Here is a 20966-nt window from a genome sequence, read left to right on the forward strand (position 1 = left end):
CAGAATTACTAATTTGTTACACACTCCGAGCAAGACACGCTACGAATGTACCATAATCTAATTTTTATCGTTTCCGAGCACCGACAACTTCCTAACGCGTAGGAGATGATAATTCACATCCGGAACGTCCATCCCATACATTATTCAAATCTTTTTGCCAATAAAAATAAATCATGGCTGATACAAGCGCGCGGCTAATTTTATTCAAATTTCAAATTCTCCCGCTCCTACCAACGCAATGCGCGCAAGCGCACTTATACTCAGCTGCACATTCTACTGTTTTTCTACTTGTACTACTTTTAAACCATTATTTTTGTTACTGATAAATAGAAATGAGTTAATTAAGTGTTGGAGGTTACTTAGAAGACAGAGTTTTATTAAAAGGAGCAATTCAACAGTTCTATTACCCAGTTTTAAGCAAAGCGTCAGCGCTCCACTGTAACCATTCGGATTTTTTCCACAAAGTCGGGCGCCAATTTCAAATATGCTAGTCCTCAATCGTTTTGCCGCAATTTCACGGAAACTGAACACGGTTTTTCACGCAAAAGTAGCTTTCCATCTCTCCCACCGTCTAAAAAACGAAAATAAAAACCTATACGACGAAATTTTAACCGAAGACAGGTAAAAAACTACATAGATGACAACACCTAACTCAAGTTTTCAGAGAGTTTTTAGCGTTCTCTGAAAATTATTTCAAATTCGAATCTGGGCGAAACTGCTACATTATCCAACCGTACATCAAGTGGGGCCCTCAGAAACTGCAAGGAATCACCCCCATTGAACAACTAGACGAAGCCAAAGCCCTAGTCAACACACTCCCTTCCTGGAACATTCAAGACTCAATTTCCGTACCGCTAGAATCATTTGACAAAAAAACTCTCTTCAAGTCGGGTTCCTTAGATAAGTTGCGCCAGATCATTCGCAAAAACTCGACCATCAATGCCGTTTTCGTCAATCTGGGGACCCTCAAAAAGGCCCAAATCGTCTCGTTGGAGAGGGAGTTTGGGGTCCCGATTCTAGACCGCTATAAAGTCGTCATGTACATATTAAAACTCCACGCGGTTTCGAAACACGCCAAACTCCAAGTCGCCCTAGCTGAGCTTTATTATTTGCAACGATCCACGTTTCACGAGGCCAATTTCGGGAAAGCTGAGCGGGAAAAAGTCAAGCTCATGTTTCAAACGCGCGAGCAAAAACTCAAAAACGCTATTAAGGAGTTGCGCACCGAAAGGGCCTTGTTGCGGAACAAAAGGCAAAAAATTGATTTTCCGGTAGTTGCCGTGGTGGGGTACACAAACGCCGGGAAGACGTCGCTCATTAAGGCGCTCACAGGGGAGGAGAGACTAAGGCCCAAAAACCAGCTTTTTGCCACTTTGGATGTTACGCTCCACGCGGGGCTGCTGCCCTCGGGGATGAAGGTTTTGTATGTTGATACAGTCGGCTTCATTTCGGATATTCCGACGAATTTAATTGAGTGTTTTGTGGCCACTCTTGAAGACGCGGTCTTGGCAGACGTCATTTTGCACGTTGAGGATATTTCAAGCTCGTTTTTTGAATTTAAGAGGAAACACGTTCTGGCCACTTTGCAAGACCTGGCTACCAATGCTGGCACCGGAGACGTTTTGAACAAAGTCATTAGTGTAGGAAATAAATGCGATCTGGTACCGAAAGAGACCGATTTTGGAATTTTGAAAGTGTCGTCTAAAGATGACACTGGTAATTTATCATTGTATTATAAAGTTTTCGTTTTAAGGCAGCTTTTGTAGGCCTGGACGTCCTTAGAATGACGTTGGAGAAGGCAATTCTGGAAAACACCAACCGGGCAAAAATCAAAATTCGAGTTCCTGTTGGTGGTGACGCAATAAGGTAGGTGCACATTGTTATTTATTTTTTGTAAACTTTTTATTTGTGGTCAGATGGTTGTATAAAAATTCAACTGTTATTTCCGAAAGTCCTGACGAAAAAAACGTCGAGTTTGTCATCGCTAATGTGATAATAACCCAGGGAAAATTGGAGCAATTCAAACACAATTTTTCCAAATAATTTTATTAAAAAAGCAACTAACAAAGTAATAAAAAATCAAATTGTGATATTATGTACTGTTTCGACAAGAGTCTGCAATGACTCTGTGGGCGCATCTGGATATATCCCATGTCCTAAATTAACAATGTATCTTTGGCTCCCAAATTCCTCCACCATTTTATGCACCAGTGCGATCAATTCCTCCTTGGGTGCGTAGAGAGCACAAGGGTCTAAGTTCCCCTGCACCGTCACATTTTTTCCCTTCAATAAAGTTCGAACAACTTGAGGTTCCAAAGTCCAGTCAACTCCCAGAACTTCATAGCCCAAGTCAGCTTGTTCCGCTAGACAATAGTGGGCACCTTTGGCAAACAAAACCTAGAATGTTTTATAAGTATTGGTAAAACTACTACTAGAGATGCCATTTTACCATAGGAACTTGTTCTAGTTTTTTTTGGTTGAGTTTCAAGCGCACAGAATCCCTGATTTTTTTCAAGTATGGAAGACCAAATTTCGTGTAAAGTTCTTTATTCAAGAGGTCGGCGTTGCTGTCGAAAATTTGCAAAATTTGAGCGCCTGCCTCGACTTGCATTACAAGATAATCAATGATTACTTCTGTCAGTAGTTCTAGCAGCTTATGGGCGATTTTTGGGTAAGCGTATAGCCACTTCTTGGCCTTGCTTAATGTTTTGGAACCACCGCCTTCAATCATGTACCCCATCAGAGTCCACTAGAAATGATCATTTAAAGGGGGGGTATACAATTTTGTATCTTACTGGGGCCCCCGAGAAGCCAAATAGCGGCACTTTGCCGTCCAATTTATGCCTAGTCAGGGTAATAGCTTCCCCTACGTATTTCAGTCTATCAACAGCTCCAGTTTTGTTCAATTCGTGGAAGTTTTCCAAAGTTAGAGGCTCAGGTAACACTGGACCCTAACTCAAAAATTAAAAAATCGTCAAAAAATATTATGACACTCACAATCCCAGCTTTCATCTCCACAACCATGCCCAAAGCCTGTGGAATGACCAAGATATCGCTAAAAATAATCGCAGCGTCTAAATCATAGCGTTTTATAGGCATCAAGGTAACTTCACAGGCCAGTTGGGGTGTTTGGCATATCTCGAAAAACGAATGGTCCTTGCGGAACTCCATAAATTCTGTAAATTAATTTCATTAAATTCAAAAAATTAAATAATCGAGGGACTAACCAGGCAAGTATCGGCCGGCTTGTCTCATGACCCAAACTGGGAGTTTGTCAGGAACTTCGCCCCTGGCAGCTCTTAGCAGCCGGTCATTTTTCAAAGGCGGGAATGCAGACATGGTTTCACGTAATTTGATAACCACTTTCTTTCAAAACATCACAAAACAGCAAGTTTTAAGTAGTTTTTATTTGAAATGTCACGATGACATAACCCAATTGTGCGTTAACTCTTTGAGCGAAATTCCATATTCGCGAACGCTGTGCTGTGTATGTATAATGTGTTGCCTATGATGAATGGTAATTCCGTTTACAATGGAACCTCGATTATCGGACATTTAGCTATGAAAAATGTTAATTACTTATGATGAAACATAAAAAGTTAACATAATATAAGTTACCTACAAATTCGTAGGTATGTATTTCACTATGAACTTATCCATTTTAAGTCAAAAAGAGAAAAATATCACACACCCGAAATAACTGGTAACAATAAAAGAAAAAAAGAAGTCGACAAATGAGTGATTTAGAAGTCAAGTCAATCCTTGAGTCATTCAGGTTGCTTAAAAAAATGGGCACCACCTAAGTTATAAAAATGCACGAAGAATAGAGATTTGACTGTATTTTTTCTTATAAAAAATGTATTTGGTGAATTAAGCCTTCGTGTTTCACCATATCTGATTAAAATTTTTGCGAACTTTCCAACATAAAAATGGGTTCATTTTGCCTGCGTCGGCAAAACGGTTATTAGTTGCGATTCGTGGCGCCTTCCTTGCCGTTCTCACCACTAATTCCCTCTTATTTTATCTGAAGAATGTCACCGGAAATACTAAATTATATTTACTTAACTTAATCACTGCAAACAAATATATTTAAAGATGGCAAATAAGAGTAAAATATTTAAGGAATTCGTATGTGTTTAATTTTGGCTGAAAAATGACGTAGAGGAATATTTTGTTGTGAGTTAGATAATTAATAGAAATCGGGGGCAACCTTGAATTATGATATACAGGAGTTTGCTTAAACCGTATGACTTTAAAAATGACTTGATAAGGGGAGATGCTAGTTTTTATCGTCGCAGCCATCGCACAGGTGTCCCCTTATCAGAAAATTCCGTAAGCATTTTTCTTTTTTTTATTCTCGTAACGAAATCATCGACCTATTTGTTCCGTCGAGTGCAAAGATCAGGATTTAATTTGTTGGAAGGAAAAAAACAAAAATTAAGTTCTTATTTTATTTAAATATAAATAATTTACATCACAATAGTGTATAGTAATCACTAATAAAGGCAGATGCTCTCAGAGCAAAGTAATAAATTAAGTATAAAAAGTATTAAGTAATTTGGCAAGAAGAACTAATAAATACAAGTCTCTCGATTCGTTTCCTTACATAAAACTTTTAAGTATATACACAATTATACACAAGTACGTCGATTTAATAACGATGGCTGAACTTGCATTGTCATTATTCTTTGTCTCAGCTCCTGCCGTATCTGAAATAAAATAACAATGGTAATTGCGTGTTTGTTTTTGTCACTGCTCGGAAAATTACCGAAATTCCACACTTTGGTCGTCGATCTAACCGTCGGCACCATGCTAACAGTGGGTCTTCGGGGACTCGTCGACGTCCGAGGCGGGTTCCGAGGAGTTGAACTGTTGCCTATAATTGCAAAAGTCGTAAAAGTAATCGCAACAATCTCGCGGGAATTACATGTATAAACGCTGTTTGTTTTATTCAGCTGCATGCCGTAGTGCAGCGGATCTATATGTCTTTGGCAGTGTTCTCCGGCTTCCTTGATATAAATTTCCCGGTTCGAGATTTTAACACCGACAAAGCACTCGTACGTCCCGGCGGCCACGTCCCGCCTCTGGGTGTAAGTGTACAGAAATTCCGACTCGCGCCAGTGGCCCAAACACCTGTACTCGCGCTCCTCGTACACTTCGTTCGTCTTGCAGTGCGACACTTGGTAGTACATCAGCTCCGAGGTGTCGCAGTCGGACCACAGTTTCGCACACAAGTCCTCGCCGTCGGGGATCACGCCCACGTACTCGCCCGAAATGGGGCACCGGCCCGACGACGCCTCCTCCACCGCGTCGGTGCCTGAAATCAGAGCTCAGCCCCCGTGGTTGGCTAAAGAGACACATACGGCCTTGGGTGATCCACGAGTCGTCTTGGAAATTGTCGTCGGAGCACAGTCCGAACACGTCTTTGGTGGTACTAGCTTTCGAGCCTAATTGAAATTCTAATATATTGTTACTCCTCTTAACAATACGCATACAGTTGTACCGCTCCTCATCGCTGGAACATTCAGCTTAGCCGCGATCAAGATTCACACGCGCCTTACCATTGTGTTCGACTAAAAATCAAGTATCTACTCCCATCTTCCTGAACGCCAACGCATTTTATCGTGTATGTCTTGAACGAGGAGTGGTCGCGGTAGATCATCGTGTCGTAGTCGACGCGGACGTGCTCCCAATTCCCGTGCATCCACTTCGGGAATGTGCAAGTCCCGAAGGAAGTCTCCGCCGGCCAGGGGTTCTCCTGGCGAGGCGTCAGCGAAAACGTCTCAAAGCCGTGCGTTGAGTTGAGCAAATCGCTGGTGCAAGTCGAGTCGCGACTTAGCGCCATGTGGATGTCGCCAGTGCGGTACTCGTGGTTGAACAACTGCAGAATGCATTATTACGAGCGCTAAGTCGCCCGAAAGCCAGCAGAAAAGATACTTGCTAGTTAAAACCGTCTTGTTATCAACTTTGTAAAATTACGAGTTCATAAAGTAAACTGCAAGTGTCTCCTGCAGCTTCGCGTTTCAACTTACGGCGCATCGATATTTGGGTTTTTGGCCGCCGATTTGGCGGTTATTGTCGGCGAAGATGAGATAGTTCTCGTTGTTGGGGCCCTTCCAGCTGGCCATGCACTCGAATTTGAGGTCGAAAGCGTTGGGGGTGGCCGTGCAGCCCCTTAGGCGGAAATTGAGGATGGACCCGGAAGGACAGGAGTCGAGTATGGAGTCGTAGCCGGTGCAGTCGTTGGGCTGGGAAGGGTTATTACTGGTGTAGGTGATGGAGTATTTGCCGTCGATCGGGCAATATTCTTTCCGTGTAAACAAACCGTTCTTTTCTGCAATAACGCCCTTGTAATATAAATGTGATAGTCATCGATGGTTAACTCACTGAATAACAATATTTCCGCCGCTTCACGATTCGCTAAAGATTCTTCGGAAGGACAATTCTTTTCCGCTAAGTCCTCGTTCGTGTAGCATTTCGAAATGCTTTCCTGGTTTAGCGCAAACACTTGTAAAACGTTCGCGGATCGCAATTTCAGGTGTAAACAACGAATACAACTTGTTTCCCTGTAGCTGTGAAACGGATTAATTAGTGGGAATTCGTGTGAAGTGCCACTCACAATTCCATTGGTATTTTGGGATTCCGGAAGCTCTAGGCATGGCCATTAAGCGTTTTCATGCCAGAGAATGGGTTTTGACCTTTCTTACTAAATACCAATTAAAAGGTTTAATAACCCCGCTGATTTAACACCAAGAAAAAGACGACAAAATACATTTCCGGACACCACGGGCTTCGACAAAAAACCAACGGATGGTAATTCATATCAACAAGGATTAATCAAGATCGGCGACACTTTTTCGTAATGCGGATGTGAGCTCATTTGAGTAGTCCAAAACCGAAAAGCTTTTTTGATTACCTCAAGTGGAGGAATATGTCGGTTAACGGTTTTGGAAATTTGTTGTTACATGCGTAATCGGCGGACGATCAAAGTTTTTTGGGCATGTATTTCCACTTGGTAAATATCAATTTTCAATGTCAGCGTGTTACATAGAGCATGTCGAAATAATTTGGCCGCTTTTTTATCCGGTTATTATGCACTAATAAGAACGGGCGATCGTTTGGTTAAGTTGCGAAGAAAAAGCTTTTGTTGGTGCCGAAGTTGGTTTAAATATTTTGAAACCGCAATCTGGCCAGAATACCGATGGAATTGTATCGCTCGGAGATTAACATACTTGAGCATGAGTATGAAATTATTATTTCCTTTGCGTTTGTGGCAGTTGCCCCAAATGGGGATTGACATCGAGGTCACGTTGACGGTGGTGTACTGTATTCCGGTGCCCAGGTTAGTCGTGGTTTGCATGACGAATTCGCCTTGGAATTGCTGGGGGAAGTAGCAGACGGCGTCCGAGTGTCCCCCTGAAACATCCGAGATTGAATTGTTTTTCTTCGGACAGGCGGTCAAGCGTTTCGGAACAAATTCGGAATTCGGAGAACGCTTCATCGGTTCGGAATTATTCAGTGGGAATGGGTCCAGGTTTCGGCCATTAGCGGTTTGCTCTAATGAGGGGTAATAAGATTGGCCTACGCGCCATCTATTTCGCATAAGAAGAGGCCATATTATGGATGGATTGTTATGGTCCGATGAGCGCAAAGTCACCGACCGGCAGTGCGACGAAGCCTGGCGAGTTACCACAGTTATTGCTAAGAGATAATGGGTAGTAGGTAAAATGCCCCGGATCCTGGCGACAATTTCCGTCCTTGTGGAGATTCCAACGACATCCGGAGAATACCTGCAGTACCGGTTTTCGTACTCTGGATGCTGCCCGACTTAATTACCACTTTCTCCGCCCAGTTAATCAATCTTTTTCTAATTTACCAAACCGACAACTATCAGCAGGATTCACTTTCAACGCGAAATTATTACCTGCGCGGGCAAAAACATGCAGAATACCAATGAATCGAACGCCGATGCCAGACCGGAACCATATCAGAAAGGATGCAATCAATTTCTCAACATGACATTCAACGCATTTCTTAATACACCAACAGCCATTACTTCACCTATTTTTCTACCGTTTCAACCAATTTTACACACTCGCGCCAGCCGTATAATTAATTCAAAACAAAAACACCATGGCGCCACCAAAAAACAAACCGTTTCATCTCAATTTTCCTGCTTTTGCACCACATCTGCCTCGACATGGAATCGAAAATGTGCAATTTGCACTTTTATTTAACTGCCTTCGAAAATGATTACTTCTCCGAATCCCAATTCCTTTACGGTACTGCATCTCAGGAATTCAAGAGTTAATAAAAATTCTCGATTGTGTTCACAGTTTTTGCGTTTGAAAAACGCAAACACCTCTGAACAATTTAATATGAAAATCGAGCCATTTTGCCACTCAATTTCGATTGTGCATATTTTATGTGCAATGACCTGTTACAGAAACAATGACAATGCAATTCCCTTGACCTGCTATTGACAAAACTATGCGGTGAATGTCATCAAAATACGCTACAATTCCTGAATAAAAATCATAACCAAAACAATAAATACAGTTAGCTAAAGCCGCAAATCTCAAGAATGTTTACTTGTTCTCGCAACAAAACAAATGTTTCGGATATATGATCTCTTTGCGGGCTTATCTTACATAAAAGTTTACGTCATTTGATATAAAATCCTTTATTTCAAAATTTCCCAAGACACGGCTTTTGAATAATGTGTCAGAAAGCTTTTGTTACCACCATGTGGTAATCGATTCACGTAGACATTTATGACACGTGATGGTTTTAAGATTTATCGCAAGAAAGAACTTCGTGTAACAAAAATTTTTAGGATGGCAGTGGGCGCAAATACCAGTCGTCCAGTCTTGGCACAAAAATTTAATTGCATTACGCATTATTGTTGGAACGCAGGAACGCGTCACACTCGGCATTCATTGTTGCTAAACGGGTTTATTAAATAAATGTAGATTGATTTAAGAAAAAATGAAAAAATCATCTAAGTATGTTTACTTTGATGAGTTGGCAGAATGATCGGAGATATTGTTAAAATTGTTTCAACACTAACAAAAAAGCGCAATTCCACAGTTCCAGTCAACCAAAACTCCGGTTTTTTAATGTTAAATGGCGTTTATTACTATTTTTAGTTGTTTCAAATTGTAAATTGCCGTATCCTAAAAAATAAAGCTGGTTTTACTTGTGAAAAAACCCGATGCAGTCTTGCTGCAGACTTAATTCAGGCCATTAAAATACGTAAGCCGTAAGATTAGGTAGTACAGGTAGGTACTACAATTACAGGCAGGTGTTCAACTGATTTAGAACGGCCTCTTTAAATGAAACACAGGTAGTTCGAATACCAGAACAGAATTACTTTGCCAGTTTACCTGCCCTCGCCTTTCACAATTTTCTGCTAAATAAACACCAAACGTCTACCCCAAATATTTTCGCTATGATATACAGCACTCGTGAGGTGATCAATAATCGATAAATCACTGGAATTCTTCGAAATGCGGTTTCGAGCGAACAATCCCCGTTGTGGTGTGAACGCACCTTAACGGATAAACCACTGTTTGAATAGATGGTTGATAGTATCGGATGGAAACTAATTAGAAGTTTAAGTCGCAGCCTTAATTACCCCGGATTAAATCTCTCCTTTTTAATCAAATTTAAAGCAAATGGGGAAATGTAGTAATAATCTCTTTGTTCGCTAAATGGAGTGAAAAAACTACAAACCGTAACGAAATATGACGCAAAATGCTAATACTCCTCTCGCTCGTACCCCGAGAAGATCCGGCATTTCCTTATCCAGCGCCGAAATAAATAAATCACGACGAGGGTGGGACTCGAATTAACATGCGGTAACAAGTTCGAGTTGATTGTTCCTGTACCCATTCCATTCCATGAATTCTTTCCTCCTACTAAGGAGCACCCACATCGACGTGAAAATATTACCATAACCGACCATAACACAACGCCGTGCCTCGAATATTTAAATTCAATTCCAACACATTAACTCCATCTTATCTTTACTACCCTCGAACGCCATGGAAACCTCCATCCAACAGGAAACTCTATTTACTTTTTTTATTTATTGACCCAGCCCCGCTGTAAACCCGCCTCTAATCAAAATTGGGTAATTTTACGTCGAATTAAAACACCATTTACGTAGAAAGCTGCGGTTTTATATTTCACACGGCCAATGGAGCTATTTCATTAATGCCGACTTAACGAGGGAACAAAGCACAAAGCTTATTTTAGCCCAGAATGCCAGCACCATTCAACTATTTTTGAAGCGATAAGTCGGGGTAAGCCCACATGAATAGCGCAGGAATTCGCACAACACTAATATCCCCTTCGGACTACCAAGAATTTGTTATCCACTTACTTAATAAATTTAATGTACTATTCACTGCCAAAAATAACCCCGCAAAATTTCGCTCACATGGAACGAATTAATTCGTACAATCCGCCAAAAAAACAAAAATAAGGGGTGAAAATGACAATTTTTGCTTCTTTTTCGTTTGAAATGGGGGGAGAAAATTTTCGCTGACATTCTTGTTTTGTATTATGTACAGATTTCAGGTCGCTAATCGGCAGATTTTTTGTCCTGACAGCAGATTACAATAAATTCAGTGATTATCTGATTTAAAATTATGTTTCAAAAATTATTTTTTGAAAAAAATTGGGTTGGACAAAGCCAATGGCTGCAAACGGTTGGGGTTCGTCGCTTGTGCGCCCATTTGGGTTCCTGTAAATTTCGTTTCGGATTTCTAAACCTAGGTATGAGAATTGAATTTCTGGTTTCTAACGTAGGTGTGAGGCATGTGGTGACTTTATTTTGCGCAAATGAGGATTGCGGTGAATCACGTTGAATTTTTTCTGAATCATTATTAGCCGCATCCAAGTCGTACAAGTTGAGGAAGTGGTAATTGGATAATTTCTTACTCTTGTTACACGTTACGGGCGGAAAAACCGTGATTATGGCACAAGTCGAATTTCGCTGTGGTGTTGCTGAGTTTTTGGTTTTGGTATTGTCAGATGGTGTGCGAAGATGCGATTGAAAATTGGTTTAGTCAGCGAAGAGGAATGCGCGTTCGCAGACAAATAAATAAACAAAAATTAATCACTGGACACTTACATAGCGAGAGGAGCGCAGCCGAAACCAATGTCACTTTCACATAGGTGTTCATGATAGGGCTGAACACTCGCGAGTACCACGTCGAAATGGTACCGGACCGAAGGCTGCGACGTCTCTGGTCAGCCCCGGGGTGGCAGGTAGAGAACACGACAGGTGCAGGACGTGCTTTCGAGGCACCGTAATTGAATGAACCGGCGGAGTTATGAATGAAGAACCGACTGATCGGCTAGTACTGAGCCGCGGGCGCAAGCGCACTAGGACGAGGACCACAAAAAGCACTAGTTCTTTTCAACATTCTTTATTTCTGGAATGATGATGGCCACAGGCCGTGACTTCCGAAAGCAAATAGTGCAGCTCCAGTGGTTTCTTCAGTTCCTACTCCCGAGCGGCCCTGCTCACCTTGTCGTACACCTCGGCGAAGGCCGATTCGCAGCCCAGAGAAGCCCTCAGCGAGTCGTACAGCCGGTGGTCGAACATTCTGCGAAATTCCTCACGGGACATGTATGTGTCGGCATACAGCATCTGGAAACTACACGCATCATCACTATTTCCATGCCGGAAAGCCAAAGACTCAGTAAATAACCGGCACAAACAATTAAAGCCCTAACGAGGAAATTATTACTCTGGGAACAATTAAGTCCTTTCCCCTTTTCGCTGAGAACAACAATCAAAACGCACGAATTTACTCTCCCAAATTGATTGCCAACTCTAGCTTGACCAAAACCTGCGAAAAACAAAACATTCTACATTTCGTTTCGAGTTCCTCCAACTTATTTCTCGCTTTGAGGTGTCGAATTTTTTTAAACAAAGGATTATTGTTACGCTGTTCCAGCGACTGTTCCACTGGTCTTAACGAAATTTCGCGAAAAAATGAGTTCGCTCACTAAACTTTCTAATGGAACAATAAGGGATGTTTCCGAGGGGGTTTCCTACCCAAAAACGTGATAAATCCAACGAAAAGGCGAAAATTTATCATTGCGCCCATTTGTTGTTTTTTGCTAGTCCTAGCAAATTTATGCAAAATAAGCGAGTTTTTAGTTGAAAAACATGCTAACGCGCTAGTAAAAGTCATTTTCGAACTTCACTGTTAACTTTTCGCTCTATTTGAGCAAAATTTTGCGAGAAAAGTACGTTTTTAGCTTTAATTTGAGTATCTAGAATAATGACTTTGCGATGAGAATAGAATAGAAAAAATATATCATTTGGTTTAGAGTTTAGATAACGTAGAAACTGACAATTGGAATATTGGAGCCGTCACAGACGCGAAAAAACAACAAAATCGAGAACAAAATTAAAAATTGAACTCAAGGACTGTCCCCATTTTTTCCAACAAAGAACTTCAATTACTTGAGGCTCAGCTGTTGTAAAGGCAGTGAAAATGCAGTGTCGTTTAACGTTACAAGTTACTTTCAGCCATATAATTACTTAAAAGAGAAAGAAATGTATAAAAAATGCGGTTCTGTTTGTGTCGGAAGATTTGAGAAAAGGTTGGGCTCAAACAGAGCAAGGAGATCGGTGATAATTCCGCAAAAATACGGAAGAGCTATGTCGTGCCTCAAAATAACAGTTATTTTTCGCATTTGTCATAGTGTAATTGAATAAATAGACGAACATACGAGTACAAAAATGGTTAATCATTTGTTTTGTAAATACATAAATGTAAAACTAACTGGTATGCAGATAACGCACTGTATAATCAAAATAATTTTACTGTCCAGCGTCCCATGACTCCCATAAATAGAGTGTGTCTATGCCGCAAGCAATAATCATACTTCGGCCCAAGCGTACTTAAAACTTTGAGCTTTTTCCGTGTTAAATTGTCTTGATAATAAAGTTTAAACAAATTGTGCATGTGTACATGTCATGTTGAACGGCAATTACGTAAAAATCATTAAGCAAACAAAATAAATCAATATAATGACTTGAACCCAGTCGCATTGTCAACAATTTATGCCATTCTTTAACTCATCTGGAAGTTGTCAAGTCGCCGCACAACAGCAGCCGTAATAGTCTCAATTTAGATAATTCGTATAGCGAAGTCATGTTTTACTATCAATATCATGTTATAATTTCGTAGCGCAAAGGAATTGAAACATAAACTCGGAACATAATTGTTTTAACAACTCGAAATTAGGGAAAAAACGAGCGGAAACGTTTCAAAACCTACACACTAATCACTCCAATTATAATTAGCGCTAAATGACTTACCCATTGCCATTACTGACGTATTTTTCGATCTCTCTCGTCGATCCAAGCGGTGTGAAATTTTTAGCTTTGGGTACCCCGTACACACCGATATCGACGTAAACGGGGTCCGTATCGTAGTTTTTTAGGGGAGGGTGCACCATTCCCGGGTTTGGGGGTAACTTAAAAGGGCAAATCCACATGGGGTATATCTCGAGAACCTCGTGAAATTTCTCGATGCTCGCTTTGAGGGTTTCAATCGGTACTAACATGTCCTGAATGACGTGGTTGTTCTCGTACAGTTTTCGCACAGCTTCAGTTTGGGTCAGTTTTAAAAGGGAGACTTTTGGGGGCACAATCCAACCCAAGAAAAACCTAAACAGGAGGTTGTTTCCGAAGGGAATAATGTCCTGAAGTTCCCAAAATATAGATCTCGTGTGTCGGTGGTAATAGTCACGCAAGGGGATGTATTCAACCACAGTTTTATTAGTTTCCAACATGCCTTCAACATGTTTGAAAAACCAAGGCTTGTACCATTTTCCAATCGCATTCACCTGTAATCAATTGAACGTAGAACCAGGTTTCGGCCAAATTGGACTTTACTTTATTTTCGTCAACTTGGTCGGTTTGAATGCCGGTCATGAGCACCGCCTTATCTTTACTATAAACCAAAGTTTCGACAAATTCGTTGTTCAGGTCTTTACTTGCTGATTCAGTCTCTTGAGTTACTTGATCCAGGGTTTTTAAGGGTTTGTAAGTCAGTTTGACGTATTTTTTGGCTGGGATTAACTGAATTTCAACGGCTGTCAATATACCCAAAGTGCCGTACGACCAAGGTACTGAATAGTATAAATTTGGGTTTTCTTGAGTTGAACAAGTTACCACAGAACCATCACAAAGAACTAATTCGTAAGAAACGCAAATGTGTTGGAAGAGGCCGTATTTGTGCGAAGACGACTCTATTCCAGTCCCCATAACTAAACCTCCGACTGTTAAATCATCGAGCTCCGGTACCACCGGAATAGTCCAGCCTAGAGGGTTCAAAGTCGCGGTTAACTGACCCATGGTGACTAAAGGTTCAACCCGAACAGTCTAGCAACAAGAAAAATTAAACCCTGGTCTTGGTTTCTCGAGAGGTACCTTCTTCTCTAAATTAATATCAAGCACGTCAACTAGATTGACTTCAACATTGTACATAGTCTTCTTATATTTGGGCCTCCTGAAGGAGACTGTCTGCCATCCAGGCCTGGCTGTGCACATAAATTGTTTTCTTCCATTCTTAATCCAATTTCTTACCTTAAATACGAAACGTAGCGGTCAAAAAACGTTCGGTTCCAGTGAACTCGAACGAAATTTCGATGTAAATCTACTTGTGACTCAGCTGAATCCAGTGGAATGAAATTTTTTGACATACCTGGGTTTGTACATGTTTCACTTTGGAATGATGTTGTTTGGGGGCACTGCTCAATTTGAAAACGATCCAGTTACGGACGTACAGCCAAATATCGAAAAAGAAAGAGGCGGGCAAGAGGAAAAGACAAACGAAAACCCATCTGTAGTGAATCAGGATGTGCTCGAAGAGTCCCTCCGGCTTGTAAGCCATGTTCACAGACCCAACTGATAAAAATTTATTTCAATCAAGGTTAAATTAGTTTAAGAACAGGCGTACTAGCGCATCGCGCATCTGTGACTCTATTAACGATTTGTTTATGTTTCAAACGCTCGAGATTTGACGAATTTTGTTGCCACACGACGGCGTCAGGTGAGATTTAATCGCAAATCGATTGTTCACCTTAAAATCTCCTCTGTACATAAATCATTAGTAGCCACAAACGAAGTCATTATCACCAGCCCGCATTGCTGTGGCTTAATTAATTATGCAAGGGAGCTTTCGTGTTCACTTTTTATTCAAAAGCCCCAAATGTCGAGTATGACGTCGCTGGAAGAAAATTTTTGGTTCGCATTAATCAACCGGCGACTGCACTCAACAGATTCAGAAGTGCAACGCTATGTTGCATTATGTTGTGCGGATGTGAAAAAGCAATGCAATTTACGGTTTTCTGTGTTAAATCCAAAAAACCGTAACTGGCATGAACCCGTTTAGGAAAAGTTGCACTTGCATTATTCATAATTTAGGAATCCATTTTCTAGAATATGGGAGCAGTTAACATTGTTTTATTACATACAGATAAGGTTTTATAATCGGGATCGTCTGCCTGGAAAACAAACGATATTTTATTCATGATCTGTATTCTAATGCGTCGGATTAACGAAACGTTCATGTTTTTATTTTGTGTTGTATTAGGAGGGCGGGTGCTAAAACCATGGAGGTTTTTCATGATGTGGTTTGAAGCAAATTTGGATCGGGTGGTAGTAAAGCGTTCAGTAGTCTATGCTTCATTATAATTAGTAAATTTGGTTAAAATGGTATAGCCGACTATGCAATCGATAGTCGCTTTATTGGTCGTATTGTGTGACCTTTGAAAGTCAGGTTTGTAGTTAAAACAGCCTTAAATGAGCAAATGTCAATGGGATAGATTAGGTGGCATTATTTAATTTCCCTTGTAATGGTTTTTCCTTTGTTTAAGCGAGTGGAGTCGAGTAAAATTGGATTTAAAAGTTGTGTGTCTTTGAAAAAGTTTAATTTGTTGTATGATGTTAGAAATTTAATTTGTGTGTTACATAAATGATATTGCCTGTCCGGGGTCTGGAATGAATAAAATGTCTCGGGAAGAATTTTGCAGGGTTGGGAAAAATGTGAGGAAAGGGGGTGGTAGGTCAGAGATGATGTCTACTGACCGATCGTCCTTGATTCCCCCATTTTGGGGTGAATGACCTCGCACATTGAATTTCCCTGTGAGCGTGTTGGGGGTGAGGGCTGAATATCGTTTTGCAGGTGATTTCGCTGCTATTGAACGAATTGGAATTGGAGTAATAGGAATCGAGTCCGGTGATAATAATTCGGGGTATTTGTTGTGGATGGCGCTCTAAGTGGGTAAAAAACAGTAGCGCAACTGGCGCAACGATAGAATTGCAAGGAGCAGGCGCCCGTCTATTGATTCTTAGGTTGAGTAGAGCCGTCGTCGACCCGACCACGGATTGCCAATAAGGTGGGGCTCCTGTCATGCTGCACGAGCTCTCGTGTCCGTCGAGTCTGGTGGCTCATTAAGTTCTCGCGACCTACGCCGTCTCCTCTCACGTTTTCTGGCCCCCGGAGTTTCCGGTGCGGTGTATGGCTTGTCGGCCTCAGAGTTACTTGGAGAGAATTTAAGTGCCCATTCGACCTGATGATTGGCTCATTCTGGAACTTGTGCAGAGCTTGCCCGTCGATGCCTGTCGATAAGGTAAGGAGGAGCGGAGCGTTGACGCCATTGCCGATTTCCTCTTGCAGCTGCACTCCGAGTACCGGAGTACTTACCGATGGCACGAGTACACGGGGCCCAGGCAGGAGGTCGTGCGGAGGCCACCGCAGCCCAACGCCGCTCCGAACGCCGGTAAGCCTCTTCACTCCTCCTAGATCGATAACAACTCCAGACTACACTTAATCACGTCTTTTAGGCGACACTCAGCACTCCTCCAAGGAGGATGAGGTGCATAATGAGCGTAAGTTGAGTGAGTCTGGTGGTTCTTACTGGGTAATTTGTTTGTGGGTTTAGTGCCCAAGCTGGAACCGGCGATGCCTAGGAGGAAGAAGTATCCCGACTTGGCCTACCGCCACCACGAGTTTCTGATCAGTGATGGCGAAATCACCGCGAATGGGGTGTGCAACACGGAACCTAGGGCTCGGGTAAGCGGGTAGATACCACCGTGCACGCACTTATTGCATCTGGTCGCGTCGCTCAACCGCTATCGTAACAAGTAGACTACAATTCCACAGTACTTGTAGACAGATTCCTACAGGCTGTAGCGTTTTTTTGGCACAGCCAGCTAGATAAGTCGGTGCGTGAAGCGAATTGCCGTCGCCGCTCCCGAGGCTCTGACGTTAGTAGATCCAAACCCGTAAGTCCAGTAGTCCAGTTGCTCTCTCCGCCTTGCCTGCATGCGAGTCCGAGTGTCGGCCATTGGTGTATCGATCTCGTTGAGATCGATGAGGGCCAGCACTTGGTAACCCGTCCAGTTGGAAGCCCGTTAAAGGGATCAGTGCTGCATGCGACGTATTAAAATGAATACGTTTCCGTTGTCATGGCATGATTGTAAGAAAATGTATTCATTTTAATTGCAGTCGGAGGAGCGTGGGGCGCACTGGAGGCCTTCCCGGCGGAGCAAGTCGGAGGGACCGCGTGGCGGCGGCGGCCACGGGGACGGCATGCGGGAGCGGGAGCGGCGTAGGGAATCGGACCCGGATTTGGAGAACATGGTAATGATCACACACACGCGACACGATCACACTTTACCCCCCGATCCGCTTTGATCTTACCATCCGCACGCCGACGGTCCGTCTTTCTTTCCAGGGACGCGAAACTGGGCTTCTCCGGAAGGCCATTTCAAAAATTAGCACTGAATACAGACTGCAATTCGCTTGGCCTCAGGGCCATACTTCACGTAGAGATGCCGTCGATTCCTCGGCACCTCGCAAATCCCAATCGATGGGAGCGCTAAAACCGGCCACCAATGCAATGGTGCACAAAAAACGCATCGATTTGGAAAATAAGGATGGTAAGCATCAAAATCCTCCATCCCGCTAAACTTACACCCTAAACCACCATAATGCACTATCAGCCAGTGAACTCGAACCATTAGTCGATGAAAGAAACACACGTGAAGACAAGACTCACATATTCAAGGATGAATTCAATTCCGAATACAAGAAGAACTTCAGACCTTTCTCCCAGTATGAATACTCGGAAGGACGCTTCACCAAACGGGGAGCTCCCGTCGATGACACCGATAACTCGGCCGGACAAAACTCGCTACCGCCTCAATGCGAGAAGAACGACTCTTGGTACAGGGAAGTCGTCGAATTGCGAAAAAAGGCAGGAGAATATAAGGTATGACATAACAAATTTTTCGCATCCGGTCTAGAAACCCCCGGGGTTGGGACCAAACCCAACCAACACTGACCTAATCAATCCAGAACTGCTCGCTTTTTCATTTGCTTCGTTTTTAAAATGTGATCAAACTTGAGGAAGTTATGATGTTTCGCTTGCTTTTTGTTTTGGGCAAATCGAAAACTGTTAATCCCAATTTATCAACTTGTTGTATTTAGAAAGCACAGATTGGTTTAGGTTAGTTTGTGTGATTTGAACACAAGAATGATTGCACTTGACGAAATTAATTATTCCGTGTGAATATTTGTGACAGCACCGCGGTTGGGGTAGTGAACTTGCTCCAGATAGGCTTTCTGATATATACAATAAGCAAGTTGAACTTTGGGATCAAGTTTCACGGAGAAGTTCTCTATCAGCCTTATCTCTCGCTTCCATGACACACAAGTCTTATACAAAAGAAGAGAAGGAAGTAGATAATAACAACAAGACTTCTCCATCGAAAGCGGCTCGCAATGCTGAAAACTCAGCTCGAATTGTACGAGATATGATCAGACATCATTTAGAACGAACAACTGGTGGTTCAGGTACAATTAATGGCGCTTTGCAAAGATCCAACTCTTAACAAAGTTCATATTCAGAATTTGACGGTTTGATTCTGTCGCCGACTAGAGAGAAACTCGAACCGACTATACCACGCAAAGATGATGATTCGAGAAGTTCGCAAAAGAACAGCCCCAAGAAACACTCGCCGATGAAATCATCATCTTTGAAGCGACATAACCAGAAAGCCCCCAAAAGCGGTCCTAAGAACCGTAAGTGCGATTGTTCGCGTTTCGCGATGCTACTTCCTCTTTTCTAGTACGTTCCCAGTCTGTTGGTCCTGTGACTGATACGACTGAAAAACGGTCACCAAAGCGCCAGTCACGGTCTGCCACCGTCAAAGAGCGAAAATCTTCGGCAAATCAAGCTAGCATCAAAAGACCTCGACCTTGTAAGCTCCAGCATGTGATTAAATCGTCAGTGTGTGCCAAGACTCGTGATGTTTGGCTTGGCTCATTTCACTTGCAATAAATGCTTTCGACGTGCAAAATTCAATTCGGTCCTCACCTCATTTCTTTTTTTTTGTCTACTATTTTTTCCGTTGATGTGTGCAAAGCTTTGGAAGGACGTCTTATTGGCAAAATAAGATGGTCTTTCAGTGCGGTTTCTTGCTTCAGCAACTGTGTGAAACAACTGCACCGCGCTTGTTTTGGTTGTAGTATTAGTAACGAATTTCCGGTGTTTTAGCATCCTTGAACACTACTGTCTCATCCCGATCTAAACATAGCTCGGTACCCTCTAAAACCGAAGACGACAGATTGGCCAAAGCTAATTCAAAATCTAACACTAAGCAAAAACTAGGCACTAAACAGTTAGAAAAAGGAAATTCTGGAGGTAAGAAGGCACGATCCTTGGCACACGCAATTCATTTTGAACCGACTCCGGTAATAACGCTTTTAAAAACTCATGTACTGATAGCCGACCCACCCAAGACCGAAGCTAACGAAGAAGTGAAGAACGCCCCAGTCGAAGCACCCGAAATAATCGATTACGAGCCGGTGGTAAAGTCGCCGCCGGAACCGACTAGGGTGAAATCTCCCGAACAAATTCTGATGCGTTCCCCGGATCCTGTCAACTGGACTGTGCCACTCGACACCGGAAAAACTTTTACTGTCACACAAAACGTCAGGGAGGGTAAAACGAGACCACCGACTTCGACCAAGACCGATTTATTGACAAAAAAGTGTCCTGTTTCAGGGGATATGAGTAGTCGACCCCATAGCGAAGTGAAAGCCTGGACTCCCCCAGACGTGCCCCTTCCCATCGCCCAGTCTGCTCCTCCGACTCTTGATCAAAATAAGGAACAAGGCATGTCGTAAAATGGACCCGATTTCTGCTTATTCGATTTGGTTATGTTGCTTTAGGTATGGATTTAGCAGTGAAAGCATGAACTCGGGCCAGGGCAGAGTCATCGCTGCACAGGCAAGTATCTGATCGATCGTGTCCACTCCCCGACCCTGATAATCCCATCGATTCGCGTCAAAAATAGCCGCTCAAAAAACCAATCGATATCTGGACGCCGATGGCAACGTGAAAGTGCTTTTGTTTACAGCTGAGAGACCTCCAACCAACGGTAGAGCATCTAAGGCCACGTTCCATCGCAGATGCATCTTTCAACAGGGTAGTAGCCAGAAAGTGTCGGAATGGCCACGGTTTTGTAACTCCGTGGTGTATGTTCGCAAGGACTGAACAAGGGACATACACCACGGCTTCGCGCCATTTGCTGAACCTTATTTGAGCCGTTTGCCCAGCTTTACCTTTGTAATCAACTGCTTATGTTCCATGCCATCCGTTTACAAATCCGTCAAGGTGCCACATTTCGTTCGAAATTATGGACGTCCCCTTTATACAAAAATTTGTGATCTCTAATCAGTGCACTCGTGTTTTCTGCCACAAGGAAGTCAGACGAAACTATCTATGGTTGACATATATTCATATATTTTGTGTAGATGCGTTTGCTTGCCAACTCTCTGGTTAATTTAGTGACATCGAACGCACTTATGTTATTTATTATTAATCATACAGTAAAGAGTTATATAAAAGTTTCTGTTACG

At 42.4% G+C, this 20966-nt stretch overlaps 5 protein-coding genes across 11 annotated transcripts; 2 read left to right on the forward strand and 3 right to left on the reverse strand.

Moving 5' to 3' along the window:
• Positions 1-234: 234 nt before the first annotated feature.
• Positions 235-2095, forward strand: LOC661239 (uncharacterized protein). Its single transcript, XM_967414.5, has 4 exons — positions 235-621; positions 665-1716; positions 1767-1866; positions 1917-2095. The coding sequence occupies exons 1-4, from the start codon at positions 485-487 to the stop codon at positions 2041-2043; spliced, it is 1416 nt and encodes a 471-aa protein (XP_972507.3). The 5' UTR covers positions 235-484; the 3' UTR covers positions 2044-2095.
• Positions 2031-3528, reverse strand: Urod (Uroporphyrinogen decarboxylase). The gene is made up of 5 exons (XM_967364.4): positions 3228-3528; positions 2998-3176; positions 2796-2951; positions 2450-2749; positions 2031-2397 (listed from the first exon to the last, which is right to left on the reverse strand). The coding sequence occupies exons 1-5, from the start codon at positions 3337-3339 to the stop codon at positions 2080-2082; spliced, it is 1065 nt and encodes a 354-aa protein (XP_972457.2). The 5' UTR covers positions 3340-3528; the 3' UTR covers positions 2031-2079.
• Positions 3529-4253: 725 nt separating this feature from the next.
• Positions 4254-20964, forward strand: LOC661025 (uncharacterized protein). 7 transcript variants are annotated; one of them, XM_008201431.3, is made up of 16 exons: positions 4254-4332; positions 16221-16668; positions 16716-16818; positions 16883-16927; positions 16981-17111; positions 17547-17681; positions 17776-17980; positions 18044-18312; positions 18626-18896; positions 18951-19124; positions 19172-19303; positions 19600-19746; positions 19831-20046; positions 20110-20220; positions 20277-20334; positions 20465-20964. In XM_008201431.3, the coding sequence occupies exons 2-15, from the start codon at positions 16612-16614 to the stop codon at positions 20300-20302; spliced, it is 2022 nt and encodes a 673-aa protein (XP_008199653.1). In that variant the 5' UTR covers positions 4254-4332; positions 16221-16611; the 3' UTR covers positions 20303-20334; positions 20465-20964. The 7 variants fall into 7 exon arrangements, with proteins under 7 accessions (XP_008199653.1, XP_008199668.1, XP_008199664.1 ...); XM_008201446.3 differs by lacking the exon at positions 4254-4332 and having other exon boundaries at positions 16398-16668; positions 18758-18896; XM_008201442.3 differs by lacking the exons at positions 4254-4332; positions 16883-16927 and having other exon boundaries at positions 16398-16668.
• LOC661132 (uncharacterized) lies at positions 4438-11349 on the reverse strand. The gene is made up of 9 exons (XM_967313.5): positions 11141-11349; positions 7233-7416; positions 6388-6572; positions 6033-6334; positions 5562-5881; positions 5364-5515; positions 4928-5317; positions 4769-4876; positions 4438-4709 (listed from the first exon to the last, which is right to left on the reverse strand). Exons 1-9 carry the CDS (start codon positions 11190-11192, stop codon positions 4603-4605), a joined length of 1800 nt encoding a protein of 599 aa, XP_972406.2. The 5' UTR covers positions 11193-11349; the 3' UTR covers positions 4438-4602.
• Positions 11423-14927, reverse strand: LOC100142196 (delta(24)-sterol reductase). Its single transcript, XM_001810721.4, has 5 exons — positions 14739-14927; positions 14465-14620; positions 13928-14416; positions 13349-13878; positions 11423-11669 (listed from the first exon to the last, which is right to left on the reverse strand). The coding sequence occupies exons 1-5, from the start codon at positions 14925-14927 to the stop codon at positions 11516-11518; spliced, it is 1518 nt and encodes a 505-aa protein (XP_001810773.1). The 3' UTR covers positions 11423-11515.
• Positions 20965-20966: the final 2 nt, after the last annotated feature.

This window comes from Tribolium castaneum, chromosome 10 (genome assembly GCF_031307605.1).
Source record: "Tribolium castaneum strain GA2 chromosome 10, icTriCast1.1, whole genome shotgun sequence".
NCBI classification, from domain to species: Eukaryota; Metazoa; Arthropoda; class Insecta; order Coleoptera; family Tenebrionidae; genus Tribolium; species Tribolium castaneum.